This window comes from Patella vulgata, chromosome 7 (genome assembly GCF_932274485.2).
Source record: "Patella vulgata chromosome 7, xgPatVulg1.2, whole genome shotgun sequence".
Taxonomy (NCBI): Eukaryota; Metazoa; Mollusca; class Gastropoda; family Patellidae; genus Patella; species Patella vulgata.
Window position 1 is genome coordinate 49674702 of NC_065885.2, and position 14976 is coordinate 49689677.

Here is a 14976-nt window from a genome sequence, read left to right on the forward strand (position 1 = left end):
AGTATAGTTTCTGTATAACAACTCTTTATTCTAACAATACCAGCTGCTATAGTTTCTCGGAAGTACACGACTAACCCACCCCTTTCTTTACCATTTCCTCGAATACATACTTCATATTTATAATCTGTAAGAACTTCATCATATTTAAAGTCATCTCCACACCATGTCTCTATTAAACATATAACATCAAATTGGCTCAAATAATGTTTAAAATCGCCAAATTTACATTTACTCTTTAGTCCATTTACGTTCCAACAGACACATTTTAGTTTTTTAACACTCGAATAAAATTCAGAAACTTCCGGATGTGATGTGATTTGCTATTTGTTGTTTTCACTTAGAACTATTATCTTTTCGGCTTCAAGGTCGAACGTATACACATCTTGATTAACTATTAACTTGTCGAATTTCAAATACGCTCTCGCATTTTGATCATTCTTCTTAACTTCATTCAACTTAGGTATGAGCGCTCTTCTGATTTTTCGAACTCGTTCACTGAAATCTTCTCCGACTCTCAAATTAGAGTCAAATGATTTGAGGTGTAGTCTACAACTTCGTAAAATCGTGTCTCGGTCTTTTAATCTATTTAACACTATTAACATAGGTCTTGGTCTTGTTGCGTTTGGCGTTCTTTTTCCAATTCGGTGAGCTCGTTCAATCCCAATATCTTTGTCACTCTTACAACCTTCAATATTAAATTCCTCAGACAAAATTTTCCTTACCAGTTCTTCTCCATTTTCATTCCTATCGCCTGTTTCTGCTATTCCATAGATAATAATATTTTTCTCTTTGCCTTTATTTTCCAGTGAATCCAGTTTTGAGCCGAAGTTAACAAAATTAGTTTTCATGTCATGCACATCCGATTTTAGTTTAAGAAACTCTTCTTTAATATTCATATCTCGCATTTCTTGTCTCATATCGGCTATATCACCTTTTAATGATTGAAGCACAGTCATAAGGTCTAAATCCTTATCTTTGTCCTGTGGATAAACAATATCTCCGGTCCTTGAGATCTGACCTTGACGGGTAGAAGGGCCTGGATTACTCTCGATATCACCCGATAACAGCAATACCAGCGTGGAGATTATCAAAAGTGTCATAATCCTATTATTCTGTCGAATAATTCCAACATATGTCTTCAAAGATGCACTTTTGTATCGACAACAGCTAATTTGCATCCTCCAAATAGCAATTTCAGGCCCCATTTCAACAAAAATTGAAAACCTAAAAACGGTTACGGATGGGTGAATCTCACTGTGTTAAAAGTGCGACCGTGATATTCTCACATATTGTTTGCTCAACAGCAGCTTATCACGACAAACCGACATCACGACAATCCGACATCACGACATTTTTACGCGACATTAGGACATTTTTACGCGACATTAGAACATTTTTACGCGACATTACGACAATTTCTACTGGGTTAGAATGTCGTAGCGTCTGGTTATCGAGTTGTCGTGGTGTCGGGTTAAAATGTCGTGATGTCGTGTTGTCGGGTTGCCGCCTTATGATGGTCGACATCACGACACCTCGGGATTTGGCGCAATGGTTAGAGAGTAGGATTTGTGACCGAATGGTTGCAGGTTCGAGACCCGAATTGTGCGCCGAGTTCTTGTGTCCTTGACACTTTATCCCTGTATTCCAGTCTACCCAGCTGTAAATGGGTACCGGTAGGATGGTGAATGTATTATACAAAAAACTGTTGCGCTTCCTTGAAGCAGCATATGTTGGGGCTCTTTCTAAGAGTTCAGGGGTAAAGGGAGGTAATCAGGCTTTACCTGTATCCTAGAGACCGGGATAATAATTGTGTAGCGCTTTGAGCATAAACTTGGTTTATGGATATAGCGCATTATAAATATACTCATTATTATTATTATTACCAATCAGCCTTCATAATTAACCCCTTCGCGTGAAGGCAAATAAGTGCAAATTATGCATATTATTTCATACTCTTATAACATTCCAGCGATATTCCTGATCCGATATCCTGGCATTTGACGTCATTGCTGGGAGCAAATTCCTGTGAATGAGGGGTTTGAAAACGGGAATCGATGGGACAGAATCTTGCGATTCTACCTGTCAATTCCGTCTGTTTTGTAAGAGTTGGCAGAACATGTGTACAGTTTGTCGCCCCACGACCTACACACTAGTAGTACTACTAACTGGGTTGTTTACTATAACCGTGAATATCATAGTGATGAGACCACAGAGGAGTGAAAGAATGATGCCATAATGTAATCGAGCGCCGAGGCGCGAAACAATTTCAGATTGCAACGTATAATATGTAACTGTGCTTTTAATTTTTAGGGACTGGACCTGAAAATTTTAGTCAATTTCCTGGCATTTTAGTGCATTGGTGGGAGCAAATTCTTGTGAATGAGAGGATAAGCAATGGGACAGAATCTGGAGGCCTGCCTGTCAATTCCGCCTGTTTTGTAAGAGTTGACAGAACATCAGCTGTTCAGTCTGTGGCCACACGACCCACTCACTACCGGTACTACCAACTGTGCGATTCGCTATAACCGTGAATCTAATAGTGATGAGATAATAGTATAAAACCGCAGAGGAGTGGAAGACATATTGGAACCGAGCGCCGTAGCCGCCAAAAAAGATACATGGTCTCCAGCGTCATTTTGGCGTATATCTGGGACAACTGGAGGTTACTTTGCTAAAGGTTTACCAGAACAACACACCAAATACCTGTACTACGTTTTAGTTTACTGGTGTAATAATAATGAGATGTACATGATTTGACAGGGAGTCTTGAACAGGCATTATTTAAAAGTTAAATCTGCCTATTGCTGGTCTTTCTTAGGCCTTAAATGTTATATAAATTATTAATTAGACATTTATTAACATGACAAAACCATAATTAACTCTATATGGCATCGGATGCCTAAAATTTTAAGTAAATTAGAATGGTTCGGTCATTTAAAGATTTAATTTAAAAATGGAGAAGCGAGACTAAGACTCGAATGGCCAGTACAGTAGTTAAGATCAATGCACACATCTTGCCAAAACTACAATTATTGATAACTTTGCTCAAAATAAAGTAATTTGGTCATCAAAGTTAACAGTAGTGCCAAGTAATTTTCAATGCTTAAAATTGCCAGACTTACTTGTCACTCCCGGCATGCACTATTCTTCAAGTGGCTCTTTATATGAGCCAATTTGCTACTGTTACTGATATAGTTAAAACAAATTTGAGAGCTATGATAACATTAGGAAAAAGGGTATTTTTTTTTACTAATTTATACCAATTTTTTTTTTAAATTGCTCGACATACATCCGGACTTCTCTAGGCTCCGGGCCCCTGGACAACGTCTCAGCTGACCCTCCCTCTCACGAGACCTGGACAGAGGCTTCAGAGTCTTAAAGCATTGGGGCTTAAGAGGACGCCTGTCTTCATTAATCTAGTTGTTGCAGAACAGTAGGACGCTAAACCCCATTTGATATCATATATAAGAGGACGATCACTATCGATATTCAATAGAGGCTATATTTTCTAATGGATGTTTTTCAAATTTGGTAGGAAGCATTTGGGTTATGAGAGGACGACGCCTATCGATTTAAAAGTACCAGTTAACGCAGTAAAGGCTACAGATTTTAGCACTGTGGTAATGAGAGGATGATCCCCGTCGTTAGTTCAGACTGTAGTCGCAACGATAGTCTACATCCGAAACTCGCCCAGAGGATTGACCCCGCAAGTTTTGACGCATTATCAAATTTTGTTAACGTCCCAGTTTTTCATTCGGATAAGACTGTTGCTGAGTGGGCGTATTTCCGCCCTAAATTGCGTGGCTATCTTTCATGAACTTTTCTATGGATTTGTTACATTCTTCTGTATTTTCCCCAGATTGAGGCCTAATTAAGTAGTTTATTAGTTTAACTTTTGGATTACTGCCTGTCAAGGGATCTTTTACGTGTACGCCAATGTGTACACAGGAGCTCGGTTTTTTGTCCCATCCGAATGACTAGACAGCTGTCCTTGTCAGGCCCTCCATCCTGTATCACTGACAAGGGGGAGCCACACCGGAAAATCTGGATGACCTTTCTCAGCCAATGCAGGGATCGAACACCATATCTCCAGGCTAGTGTGCCAGCGTCTTACCCACTTAGCCACTGTGACCCCCAAAATATAGATAGACTGAAAGATGAATGGACCAATATTAAATATACCACAGAATATCTTAACACTTTAATACATTATCATATACAAAATAGGGACAAAAAAAAAAATAATAATTTCTGTATTATTTATTTTTCTGTCTTTGTCCTTTTGATGTAGTTGTTGCTTTCTTATTCTTTTTATCGCCTTCAAATACCTTTTTATTGCCAGAATCATGACGATTTTCTTTAAAATGTTTGTCACCAACATGTTTTTTAAAGTTTTGTGCAGAATTTTTCAAATTCCTTGGTATTTTTTTCTTCTTCATTTTATCTTTGAGACTCTTCTTGGCCTTCATGCCCTGAAAACTACTTTTGTTAACAGTATTTGATGATTTGTTATAACCTCCGACCTGTTTAGATTTTTTCCATGGTTGATCATGCTGTGATTTTTCTGAGTAAAATTTGTCAAGGATATCTAAAGAATTGAACAAAAGCTACAAAGGATAAAATGTTCAAAATTTTTAACGACACCCCACTCTTGTCAAGTAACGTCTGACCTGAAGTCCCCACTGCTGAAATTCAAACCTGGAACATTCTAGTTGATAGTCGAGAGTCTCGATCTGTCGGCTACTGCGGTCCTAAGACATAATAAAGAAAAGTATGCAAGGTTTTATGGCCATTTCTACGCCAGGAAAAAGCAGCTGCAACGTAGGTCTATTATTGTTGTTTTGAACTTTGAGAATCATTTTCTAGATTTTTTGCCATTCTCGATGTAATATATAAGTATGAAAAGGATATTTTGTGTTTTTCTGGTCTCTCTCTCATACATCTTTTTACTCTTAACTCCCTTTTATTTAATACATTTCCATCAAGTTTTAATGCCAATTCTACACAATCTTTAGTCTGTAAAATAAATATTGAAGGTATGAATAAATTGCTGAATATATTGGGTAGATATAGTATACAATGGAAGCTAAATGTAAACATAAATGAAACTAAGGTAGTGATTTTCTGATCAAGAGGTCAGTCAAATGAAACTTTTTCTTTATTAAATCACGATTTAGAAACAAGTGATTTATATAACTATCTAGGCGGTATTAAGCTTCTCGCAAGCGAAACAAAAAATTAAAAACCAGGCATCTAAAGCACTGTACTGATTCTAGGGTCCGAAGATAAATTAAAAAAAACAGTCACATCTACTACCACGCTTAACTGTTTTACAGGAAGTAGCTCTATTAAAAAAATAGAAATGAATCCAGAAATACAGTGTAGACTCATTTGTCAAGTATGCAACCCTATAAAACAATATAAAAATTATTTCATCTCACCTTAAATACAACATAGCAGAAACCTTTTCCAAACCCAGTTTTATTATCACGAATTATTCGAATATTTTCTATATCTCCACACACTTGAAACATTTTTCTGATATCTTCTTCGTTAACATCTTTAAATAAAGAAAAAAGTGGTCTCACATGTTGTTGAAAGAGTAAGTAAACTTTGTCAATACTTATTGCCATATCAGTTGTATTAATCATATGTTTCCTTAAGGTTGGATACAATACATACCAAGACAAAAATCAACATCATCATTCTGTTATCCGAAAACGGTTAATTGATTCATAATTATGTCACAATGAATAACGCCACTTCATTATAAAGAATACTGGCACTTACCAAATGGAAGGTTTCCTACAAAAACAGATTTATTGTGATTTGACTGAAAAAACAACAAAGATTTATATTAAAGATAAGTCTTAAAGATAAGAATTTCCAGGAAAAAAATTATAGCATCAATAAACTCATAACAAATTAAATGACTACTAAAATACTGACCACCAACCAGTGTTTCTGACACCAATAGTTGAGCAGTGCAGTGCTCAGGTGTTTAAATACATTGATAGCACTCACAATGCATAAAACATGTGGCAGATATCCAATAATATATACTGTATTAGGCAACAATTGTCTTTTACCCATTAGTTTCATTATGTTTTCCATGGATGGATAAATGAGATAACCCCCACCCCCTCCATCACAAAGTTTTTAAACGATCATTCGTCAGAACACCAAACATAACAAATTCTCCAATTAGGTGACATGGTGGAGGAGTTGTTATGGGGCACCCATGAAGAATACTTTCTAGAGAAAAAATATGTACCTTTGAATTATTTGTGGATATATCCACTCGTAGATGGTATCCATCAACCTCTTTACCATTCCTTCAAAATAAAATATTACAATAGCTTATCTCTCGACAATATAATTAGGTTTTATTTTATAAAGATGTGCCATCTTGCGTGTTTGGTTAGGACACCGGACCAAAACATCCATGCTTGTGTGGTTAGGACACTGGACCAGAACGAACATGCTTGTGTGGTTAGGACACCAAGCAAAAACGTCCATGCTTGTGTGGTTAGAACACTGGACCAGAACGTCTATGCTTCAAATCCTGTTGTCAAGAAAACATTTATGGAAGTCATAAATTGAGTACAAGGAAACACTGCTTTTCAGGTAACCTTTTCCCCCTTGTACGCTACACTATATGTTTAATCCCAAACAGACTGGGAATACGTTGTATGATGATTAGCAATGAATTAGCGCCATCCAAAATTCATGCTCACTTCCAGCTTGTGAAGACTAAAGTGGTAATAGTTCCAGATTACAGGTTAAATATAGACTTTAAGCAAAAACGATTTAAATATTATTCAAATCAATGAAACCTAAGAAAAGTCATGGCCATTTCATGTTCAACTTACATTTGTAATGCCTTTTCAGCTGAAAATTCTTCTTTATAACACACAAAAGCAATCATATTTTTCTTCTCAGGATGAAACTCTTTCCTGAATAAATAAAATTCAAAATGTTATAGTAAACAATGCAATCTGTCTACAATTTTCATCTTCTACATTTATAAATTTTAATTTCAACTAAACAACCTCGAATTAACAGTTTATAGGAATATAATAAATGCAACAATAAGAACAGTGTGTATATGAGTCAACTTTTTTCTTTAAATATTCCAGACCAAAAGGCAATAGACAATATACAATAAAAATCAATTTAACCAAAAAGCAGATTCGTCAAAAAACAATTCAGATCTGTCAATTGTAATGTAAATCATGGCTACGTGAAATTCACATTACTTTCTATTGATTTTACCAGGACATCTTCATTGTCTTAAAACGTCATCTGAAGCCTGAAGGATAACTCATTTATATCCATTGAGAATAAGATGGTATCAGAGCTAGGTTTTATTGTTTTAAGCATCTAAATGTTTGCACAATTTATTTTCAGGCCTTATTTTTGTTAAATGACACAGATGTGAAGTGATAATAGGATATTTACAAATAGTTACTAACTTTATCATAGCTACTCTTTTAGATGTTGTCATGTCTTTAGTTGGCTGAAAGAGTAAAAATATACATTTATTAATATGTCAATGTAGAAAGATGAGCAATTGGCAAAAGAAATTACAATCTGGTGATAATGGACTGATATAGGTCTTAAATGTCTAATCAAGACAATACTTCAGTAACCCAAACAGTGGACTCTGTCACTTCCGACATCTGAATACTAAGGCATTATGTGAAATCTGTCATCATTTTCATGTCCTGATTTATTTCCTTATTACTTCAAACAAAAAAGTTTTGAGTAGTCTGGATTCTGAATATTCGGCGGTCCAGTCACATGTGTCGGTATTTGTTGATTACCTTGATCATTTTATAATCTCTTGTAAGAGAGCGCTTGGCATTTGGTTTGAGTTTCTCGTGTCAAATACAGCGACATTATAATATTGTGTTTATAATGTGTGATCGTACAGAAAGCGTTACCATATGTTAAGTTCTGGGTATTCGAGAGTGCATTATAATAATACTTCTGGTATTCGAAGGTACAATAATACTTCCGATATAATACTTCCAGTATTGAGGCAACTGAGTATTCTGACATGCTGTGTAATCCAGTATATTGTATAGATCCTGCACTACATGTATGTCGGAATTGACATCCACTGTGTTCCTATGTTTACCTGGGCAATGTTTACCTGGGAGAGGGCGGAAATTAGCCCAGAGTGTTTCTGCATTCTCTATCAAGGGTTAACAACTGGAACTCAGATTTTTGTCCCGTAATTAACTAGATACCCTCCCTTGTGATTCATATTTGTTAAAAGAAACCGATTTGGAGTATTATTTAAAATTCAGTCAAGTAATTACTCATTTACAATTATCGTTTGCTTGACTACAGGCAAAATAACTCTAGCCTGTTGTTTTGTTTATCACATTGTTCAGAGGGATGGATGCTTCAATGTAAACTAATTGTTCAAGTAAAATAGTTAAGACAACATACTGGACATCTGAATCGCAAATTTTCAATAGCACCATATTTACTGAACAGTTTCTTTAATTTCTGAAAATAAAAAAATTAAAATTGTGTCTCATACAATTGAACCAACGGCTGCCAGGCAGGATACGCCAACGTTTTCGAGAGATGGATAGAGAACAAGCTAACAAGAAAGTGATTTTTCCTACTATCAAGGGCAATAATTCAGGAAATTACAATTCAATATGCGCGAATATCGAAAGGAACTGAGATCTTTGTGTTATAAACTTACATTTCAAGTTTCAACAAAATCGGATAAAAATTTGTGACCTCTATAGGGTCCACAACCTTGATATACCATATTTTTACGCTATTTGAGAACGAATAGCGGCCATTTTGTCTGTCAATTTTGGGCCGATTTTCCGAAATTCGAACTCGGTCATCCCCTTAGGATGTAACGGTGATATAATAATACGTTTTTTTAAATCGGATAAAAATTATGACTTCTATAGGGTCCACAAGCTAAAAACGTGATTTTTCGTACAATCAGGAGCCATAATTCAGGAAGTTACGGTACGATATGCGCGAATATCGAAAGGAACCGAGATCTTTGGGTTTCAACAAAATCGGATAAAAATTGTGACCTCTATAGGGTCCACAAGCTAAAAACGTGATTTTTCGTACAAACAGGGGCCATAATCCATGAAGTTTCGATCCGATACATGCCAATATCGAAAGCAGCCGAGATCTTTTGGAGATAAACCTATATTTCAAGTTTCGTCAAAATCGGATAAGAATTGTGACCTCTAGAGTGTCCACAAACAAATTGTGGACGGACGGACAGGGGCGACGGCATAATACGTCCACATGAAAATGTGGGCGTATAAAAATATTTGAATAAAACTAATTAGGAAGATTATTGACCAAATAATATAGTGATCATGACTGTTAAACTGACAGAAAACTGACAGAGATTGCCAAGCAGTCAAAAACAGCTGTATTTTATTTATCACAAAGAGAAACATTATTTATAATGGTCAGTAATCATTATTAACATTATTAACAATCTACCAAGTAAATGTGTTTACTCGTCTCATAGTTTACAGAGATAACTCAAGATTATCACAAGTAGTAAGATATGCACCATTGCCATTATTACATATATCAATAATGTGAATAAAACAAAATAAAGTATATACATGTATATATCATCCTGTATCAAATAGCTATTTATACTTGTAAAAGTAAGTTAAATGGTATTTTTTATCACAGAAGCATGAAATTAAGCACAGAGACAGTTTGTATCATGGAAACCATTTTCAGACACAAAGCAATTTTGACCGACACAATAATAAGAAGAAACCAGCTGCTGCCAGGCAGTATACGCCCACATTTTCGAGAGATGGATAGAAAACAAGCTAAAAAGAAAGTGATTTTTCCTACAATCAAGGGCCATAATTCAGGAAATTACTATTTGATATGCGCAAATATCGAAAGAAACCAAGATCTTTGTGTTATAAACTTACATTTCAAGTTTCAACAAAATCGGATAAAAATTGTGACCTCCATAGAATCCACAACCTTGATATACCATATTTTTACACTATTTGAGAACGAAGGGCGGCCATTTTGTCTGTCAGTTTTGGGCCGATTTTCATGAAATTCGAACTCAGACAACCTTAGGGTGTAACGGTGATATAATAATATTTAAATCGGGTAAAAATTATGACCTCTATAGGGTCCACAAGCTAAAAACGCGATTTTTCGTACAATCAGGGGCCATAATTCAGGAAGTTACGGTCCGATATGCGCGAATATCGAAAGGAACCTAGATCTTCGGGTTATAAACTTACATTTCAAGTTTCAACAAAATCGGATAAAAATTGTGACCTCTATAGGATCCACAACCTTGATATACCATATTTTTACCCTATAGGGTCCACAAGATAAAAACGCGATTTTTCGTACAATCAGGGGCCACAATTCAGGAAGTTAAGGTCCGATATGCGCGAATATCAACAGTAACCGAGATCTTTGGGTTATAAACTTACATTTCAAGTTTCAACAAAATCGGATCAAAATTGTGACCTCTATAGAGTCCACAACTTTGATATACCATATTTTTACGCTATTTGAGAATGAACGGCGGCCATTTTGTCTGTCAATTTTGGGCCGATTTTCACGAAATTCGAACTCAGCTGTCCTTAGGGTGTAACGATGATATAATAATACGTTTTTTTAAATCGGATAAAAATTATGACCTCTATAGGGTCCACAAGCTAAAAACACGATTTTTCGTACAATCAGGGGCCATAATTCAGGAAGTTATGATCCGATATGCGTGAATATCGAAAGAAACAGAGATCTTTGGGTTATAAACTTACATTTCAAGTTTCATTAAAATTGGATAAAAATTGTGACCTCTATAGGGTCCAGAACCTTGATATACCATATTTTTATGCTATTTGAGAACGAAGGGCGGCCATTTTGTCTGTCAGTTTTGGGCCGATTTTCACGAAATTCGAACTCAACCATCCTTAGGGTGTAACGATGATATAATAATACGTTTTTTTAAATCGGATAAAAAATATGACTTCTATAGGGTCCACAAGCTAAAAACGCGATTTTTCGTACAATCAGGGGACATAATTCAGGAAGTTACGATCCAATATGCACAAATATCGAAAGGAACCGAGATCTTTGGGTTATAAATTTACATTTAAAGTTTCAACAAGATCGGATAAAAATTGTGACCTCTATAGGGTCCACAAGCTAAAAAGTGATTTTTCGTACAATCAGGGGCCATAATCCATGAAGTTTCGATCCGATACATGCCAATATCGAAAGCAGCCAAGATCTTATAGGGATAAATCTATATTTCAAGTTTCGTCAAAATCGGATAAGAATTGTGACCTGTAGATAGTCCACAAACAATTGTGGACGTCCGGACGGACAGGGGCGACGGCATAATACGTCCACATGAAAATGTGGGCGTATAAAAATTGTATATCTTACCATTTTATCAGCTAATCGTATAGGTAAATTACCTATAAATATTGTTCGATGATCTTTACTAGTGTTGTGTTTCGGTTTTTGTGTTTTCAATGCTACACGTCGAGCAGCACCAGTTAATTTACTCCAATGTACAGTTTCAGTTGCCTCTTCATCAATACCTTGACTATAAAAAACATAAGTCATTTTTTACAACAAACTAATTTTATATAAACAAGAAATTATCTGATTGTCCAACAGCCAAATCTTACCAAAAATCTTTTATACTTTTATACAGATTCTTGACATTTTATTCATTTCCACAATGCAGAGCTTGAATGCCAAACATTCTTGCCTTAAAACATTAAAATACCAGCCAAAATGTAACACAAAAAACTTTCAAGACACTGTTTATGAACATGACCATTTAGGTGTGCTATAATATCCCACATACATCACAATGAGCATGTCATTTTGTTTTATCAAAGTTGAAGCGATTCCTATATCAGGTTAAGAAAGGTTGAAATTATTTCAATAATATATCTCAAAATCTCAAAACCATTTACTGGTAATATGATTATATATTTAAATTTTTTTAATGAGACAAAAGACACCTAAAATGCACAAATCTCAAAACTTCACTACTGGGTATGCTTATGTACATACCATAACTTTAACTTACATATTTTCAGTGGTCTTATTTTTTTTAAAACTTTCTGGTTCACCTGCTTTGTTATTGTTTTTCCTTGCATTGGTGTCTGTCTTTAAACTAGAATCATTTTTCTTATCTTTTTTCTTTTTTAAGGGTGGATCTGGCACCTGTAAGACATACACGTACAAAATGGTCTCCACAATAATGTATGTCATTAAAATAATATCATTTTAAAAATAGGACAAATTTGTACCTAAAATAATAAGTTCTGAGGTCAATGTGCCTCAGTATATTAGTGATGATGTCGCATGAGTACAATGTAAGTGACGGGTTGAAGAGAATAATGACAACATTTGGGTGGAAAAGAATATGTATAAGAAGGTAAATAAGGTATACAATGGCAGAAGGTCAATAAAAAATTTCTTCTTTAAATTTAAACAAAAAGACTTCAAAAATTGTTCTAGATATCGTCTAAGCCTTGATGTTGGGCCATAGAGGTGAGTTGATTACAGTATAAAGGTATAAGAGGAATAACAATGTGCATGAAATCAAAAGAAAGTAATGTGAACTTTAGATGTCCATAACTTCTAGTAGGTCTGATCGATCTGAATAATTTTGGTACCAATATGTTTTTTAACAAAACTACTTATTACTGTGAACGATCTGAAAATCTATATCTGCCATTTTCGGAATATATGTCTTACACACTGATGACATATTATTGAAATCAACACATTCATAGGATGAATATTAAAAAATAAAAACCTCTAAAGACTCCTCTAATAATTTCTTCTTCGGTTTTGGTTTAACTGTAAAGAGAGCATTTAATTTAGAGTCTATTTGGGTTTTTTCTCCAGACTTGGATAACACTGCTGCCACTTGTCCAACAACATAACCTTCCATTTCTTCTACTTAATCTGTAACATATTTTGAACAAAATCTAAACATGTGATTAAAATTACATGTAGATTAGGCAGTAAGCGTGTATTACAAGATTTATCTCCCTTTACTAACTTTAACCAGATTTGGGTCCTTTCCTAATATATACCATAGTCATTGAAATGCAATGAAAATGCACCACTGATTTGACTTGACTTGCTGGAGAGTCATAATGCAGCAGAAATTTACCAACACAGTAAAATCAACAACCCACAGGCTCTGAGACATGAACAACTTTACTTTTACAGTAAAATGTTGGCACAAGAAGGTCAAAACCAAAAGTTAGTAAAGTGTGTGTCCATCTCACCATGCAACGTCACCACATAGCCTATGGAGGAGATTGTCTCCGAATGCCATAATTATAGTGTAGGTGCACTAAGTTTACAAATGAGATGCAATGGGGTTTAATGTTGCACTGCCACTGGGCTAATAAAGATGGCATATGCCAACCAGTTTTCTATGCATAAAACTAAATTTGTCACCCGAGTTTCTGACAACTATTCTTGAAATTCTAAATCAGGCAAATGTAAATGTCAAGGGGTCTTTCTATTTACGGTACATGACATGCCAATGTTGAATGTGTTTTATCCTATCCCCTATCCAACAACTAGATGTCATTCATTGCCACCACCTCAATGCCCCCCCCCCCCCCAAACACATTCTTGCACCAATGAAAACATAACCTGGAAACCAGACTGGAAAATCTCGAGAAACTTTCTAGGAAAAATCGTCTGTCCCTTGCATGATTGTAATGTTTACAATAAATAAGACACGTGTGGTGAATTCTTTTGACAACTGTAATCGAAGTCATTAGGAGTAAGGTAGTATATTTACTTACATTTGTTGAATTTGATTAAATCAACTGTATCTTGTACAAATTGTATGTGTTGTTATAAATCACAAGGCAACACCAAATAAGCTGTTGTCCGTAGAATTAGAAATTAAAATTATTAAATTGTCCTAATGCTCTTCGTTTCAATACTGTCTGTCAACATCCGGTTGTTTCAGCCAATCAATTCTGCTAATTCTCCGGACGCTATCGTCAGTCTCCGGTCTACTTTCATTTTTCTAGGTAAAACTCGACACGTGGTTTGACGCGGTTGGGATTTATTGTGTTTTGACCGGGTATTTCGGTGGGTTGATTAAGATGATAAGATATATAAACCATAGTCTATGGTAGGATGACCCGTGCACTTTACAGAAAGTTGGTCTCGACACGGCTAAATGTGCACGCTTCAGTTGCGTGTCTCGAACTGATTTCTGACTACCCCGCACTCGCTTTGAGTCGATAAATAGCCATGGCACGTGCAATTCTCTACAAATATATCAACTATTACAGCCGTAAAAAATCTATTGTTGACGATTTTGAATAGCAGTAAAATTTAGCTTCTTGGTTATTACAGCAGCTTTAGTAATTACGTTTGTTTTATTTTTTAAATTGCTTTATCATTAACTGTACCGTTAAGAGCGGCATCTTTTGGTTTAGTACAAATACTATCTCTGAATCACTTTCTTTAGCAGGAACATGATACTAGCAGTAGTTTCATTTTACTTTTACAAGTTTCTTTAAACAATTGTTGAGTTGTCTAAAGTACTTATTTCTAAATTCAATTTCTTGTTCTAGCTTTCTGTTATGTTTCGTAAAAAAGTAGTCTTGATTATCCCGACCTGTCAATCAGACGTAGAATGGTCGATAGACTGGTTAAGCGAGACTAATTTCAAAACAAGGGCACGTAACCTATCTTTTACTCAAAAGTGTCTGGATGTTATGGACGCAACTTGGAACCAGTTTTCAGTCTATTATTTATAGATGATTAATGGTCATAGCTTATTAAGTACAACATGATCGTTTATTTAGTGACTATAATTGTGTGAAACTGATTTGAGGCTTGGCATATATATAAATATTATGGCGTAATTGTCAAGATATTTGGAGATATTTATTTATTGAAAGCATGGCA

At 35.3% G+C, this 14976-nt stretch overlaps 1 protein-coding gene across 1 annotated transcript; it reads right to left on the bottom strand.

Moving 5' to 3' along the window:
* Positions 1-4186: 4186 nt before the first annotated feature.
* LOC126827821 (RNA-binding protein 34) lies at positions 4187-14576 on the bottom strand. Its single transcript, XM_050557387.2, has 12 exons — positions 13854-14576; positions 12842-12993; positions 12107-12243; positions 11449-11611; positions 8461-8520; positions 7476-7519; positions 6873-6956; positions 6275-6335; positions 5791-5833; positions 5442-5560; positions 4912-5016; positions 4187-4568 (listed from the first exon to the last, which is right to left on the bottom strand). The coding sequence occupies exons 2-12, from the start codon at positions 12977-12979 to the stop codon at positions 4257-4259; spliced, it is 1266 nt and encodes a 421-aa protein (XP_050413344.1). The 5' UTR covers positions 12980-12993; positions 13854-14576; the 3' UTR covers positions 4187-4256.
* Between the last annotated feature and the right edge of the window lie 400 nt (positions 14577-14976).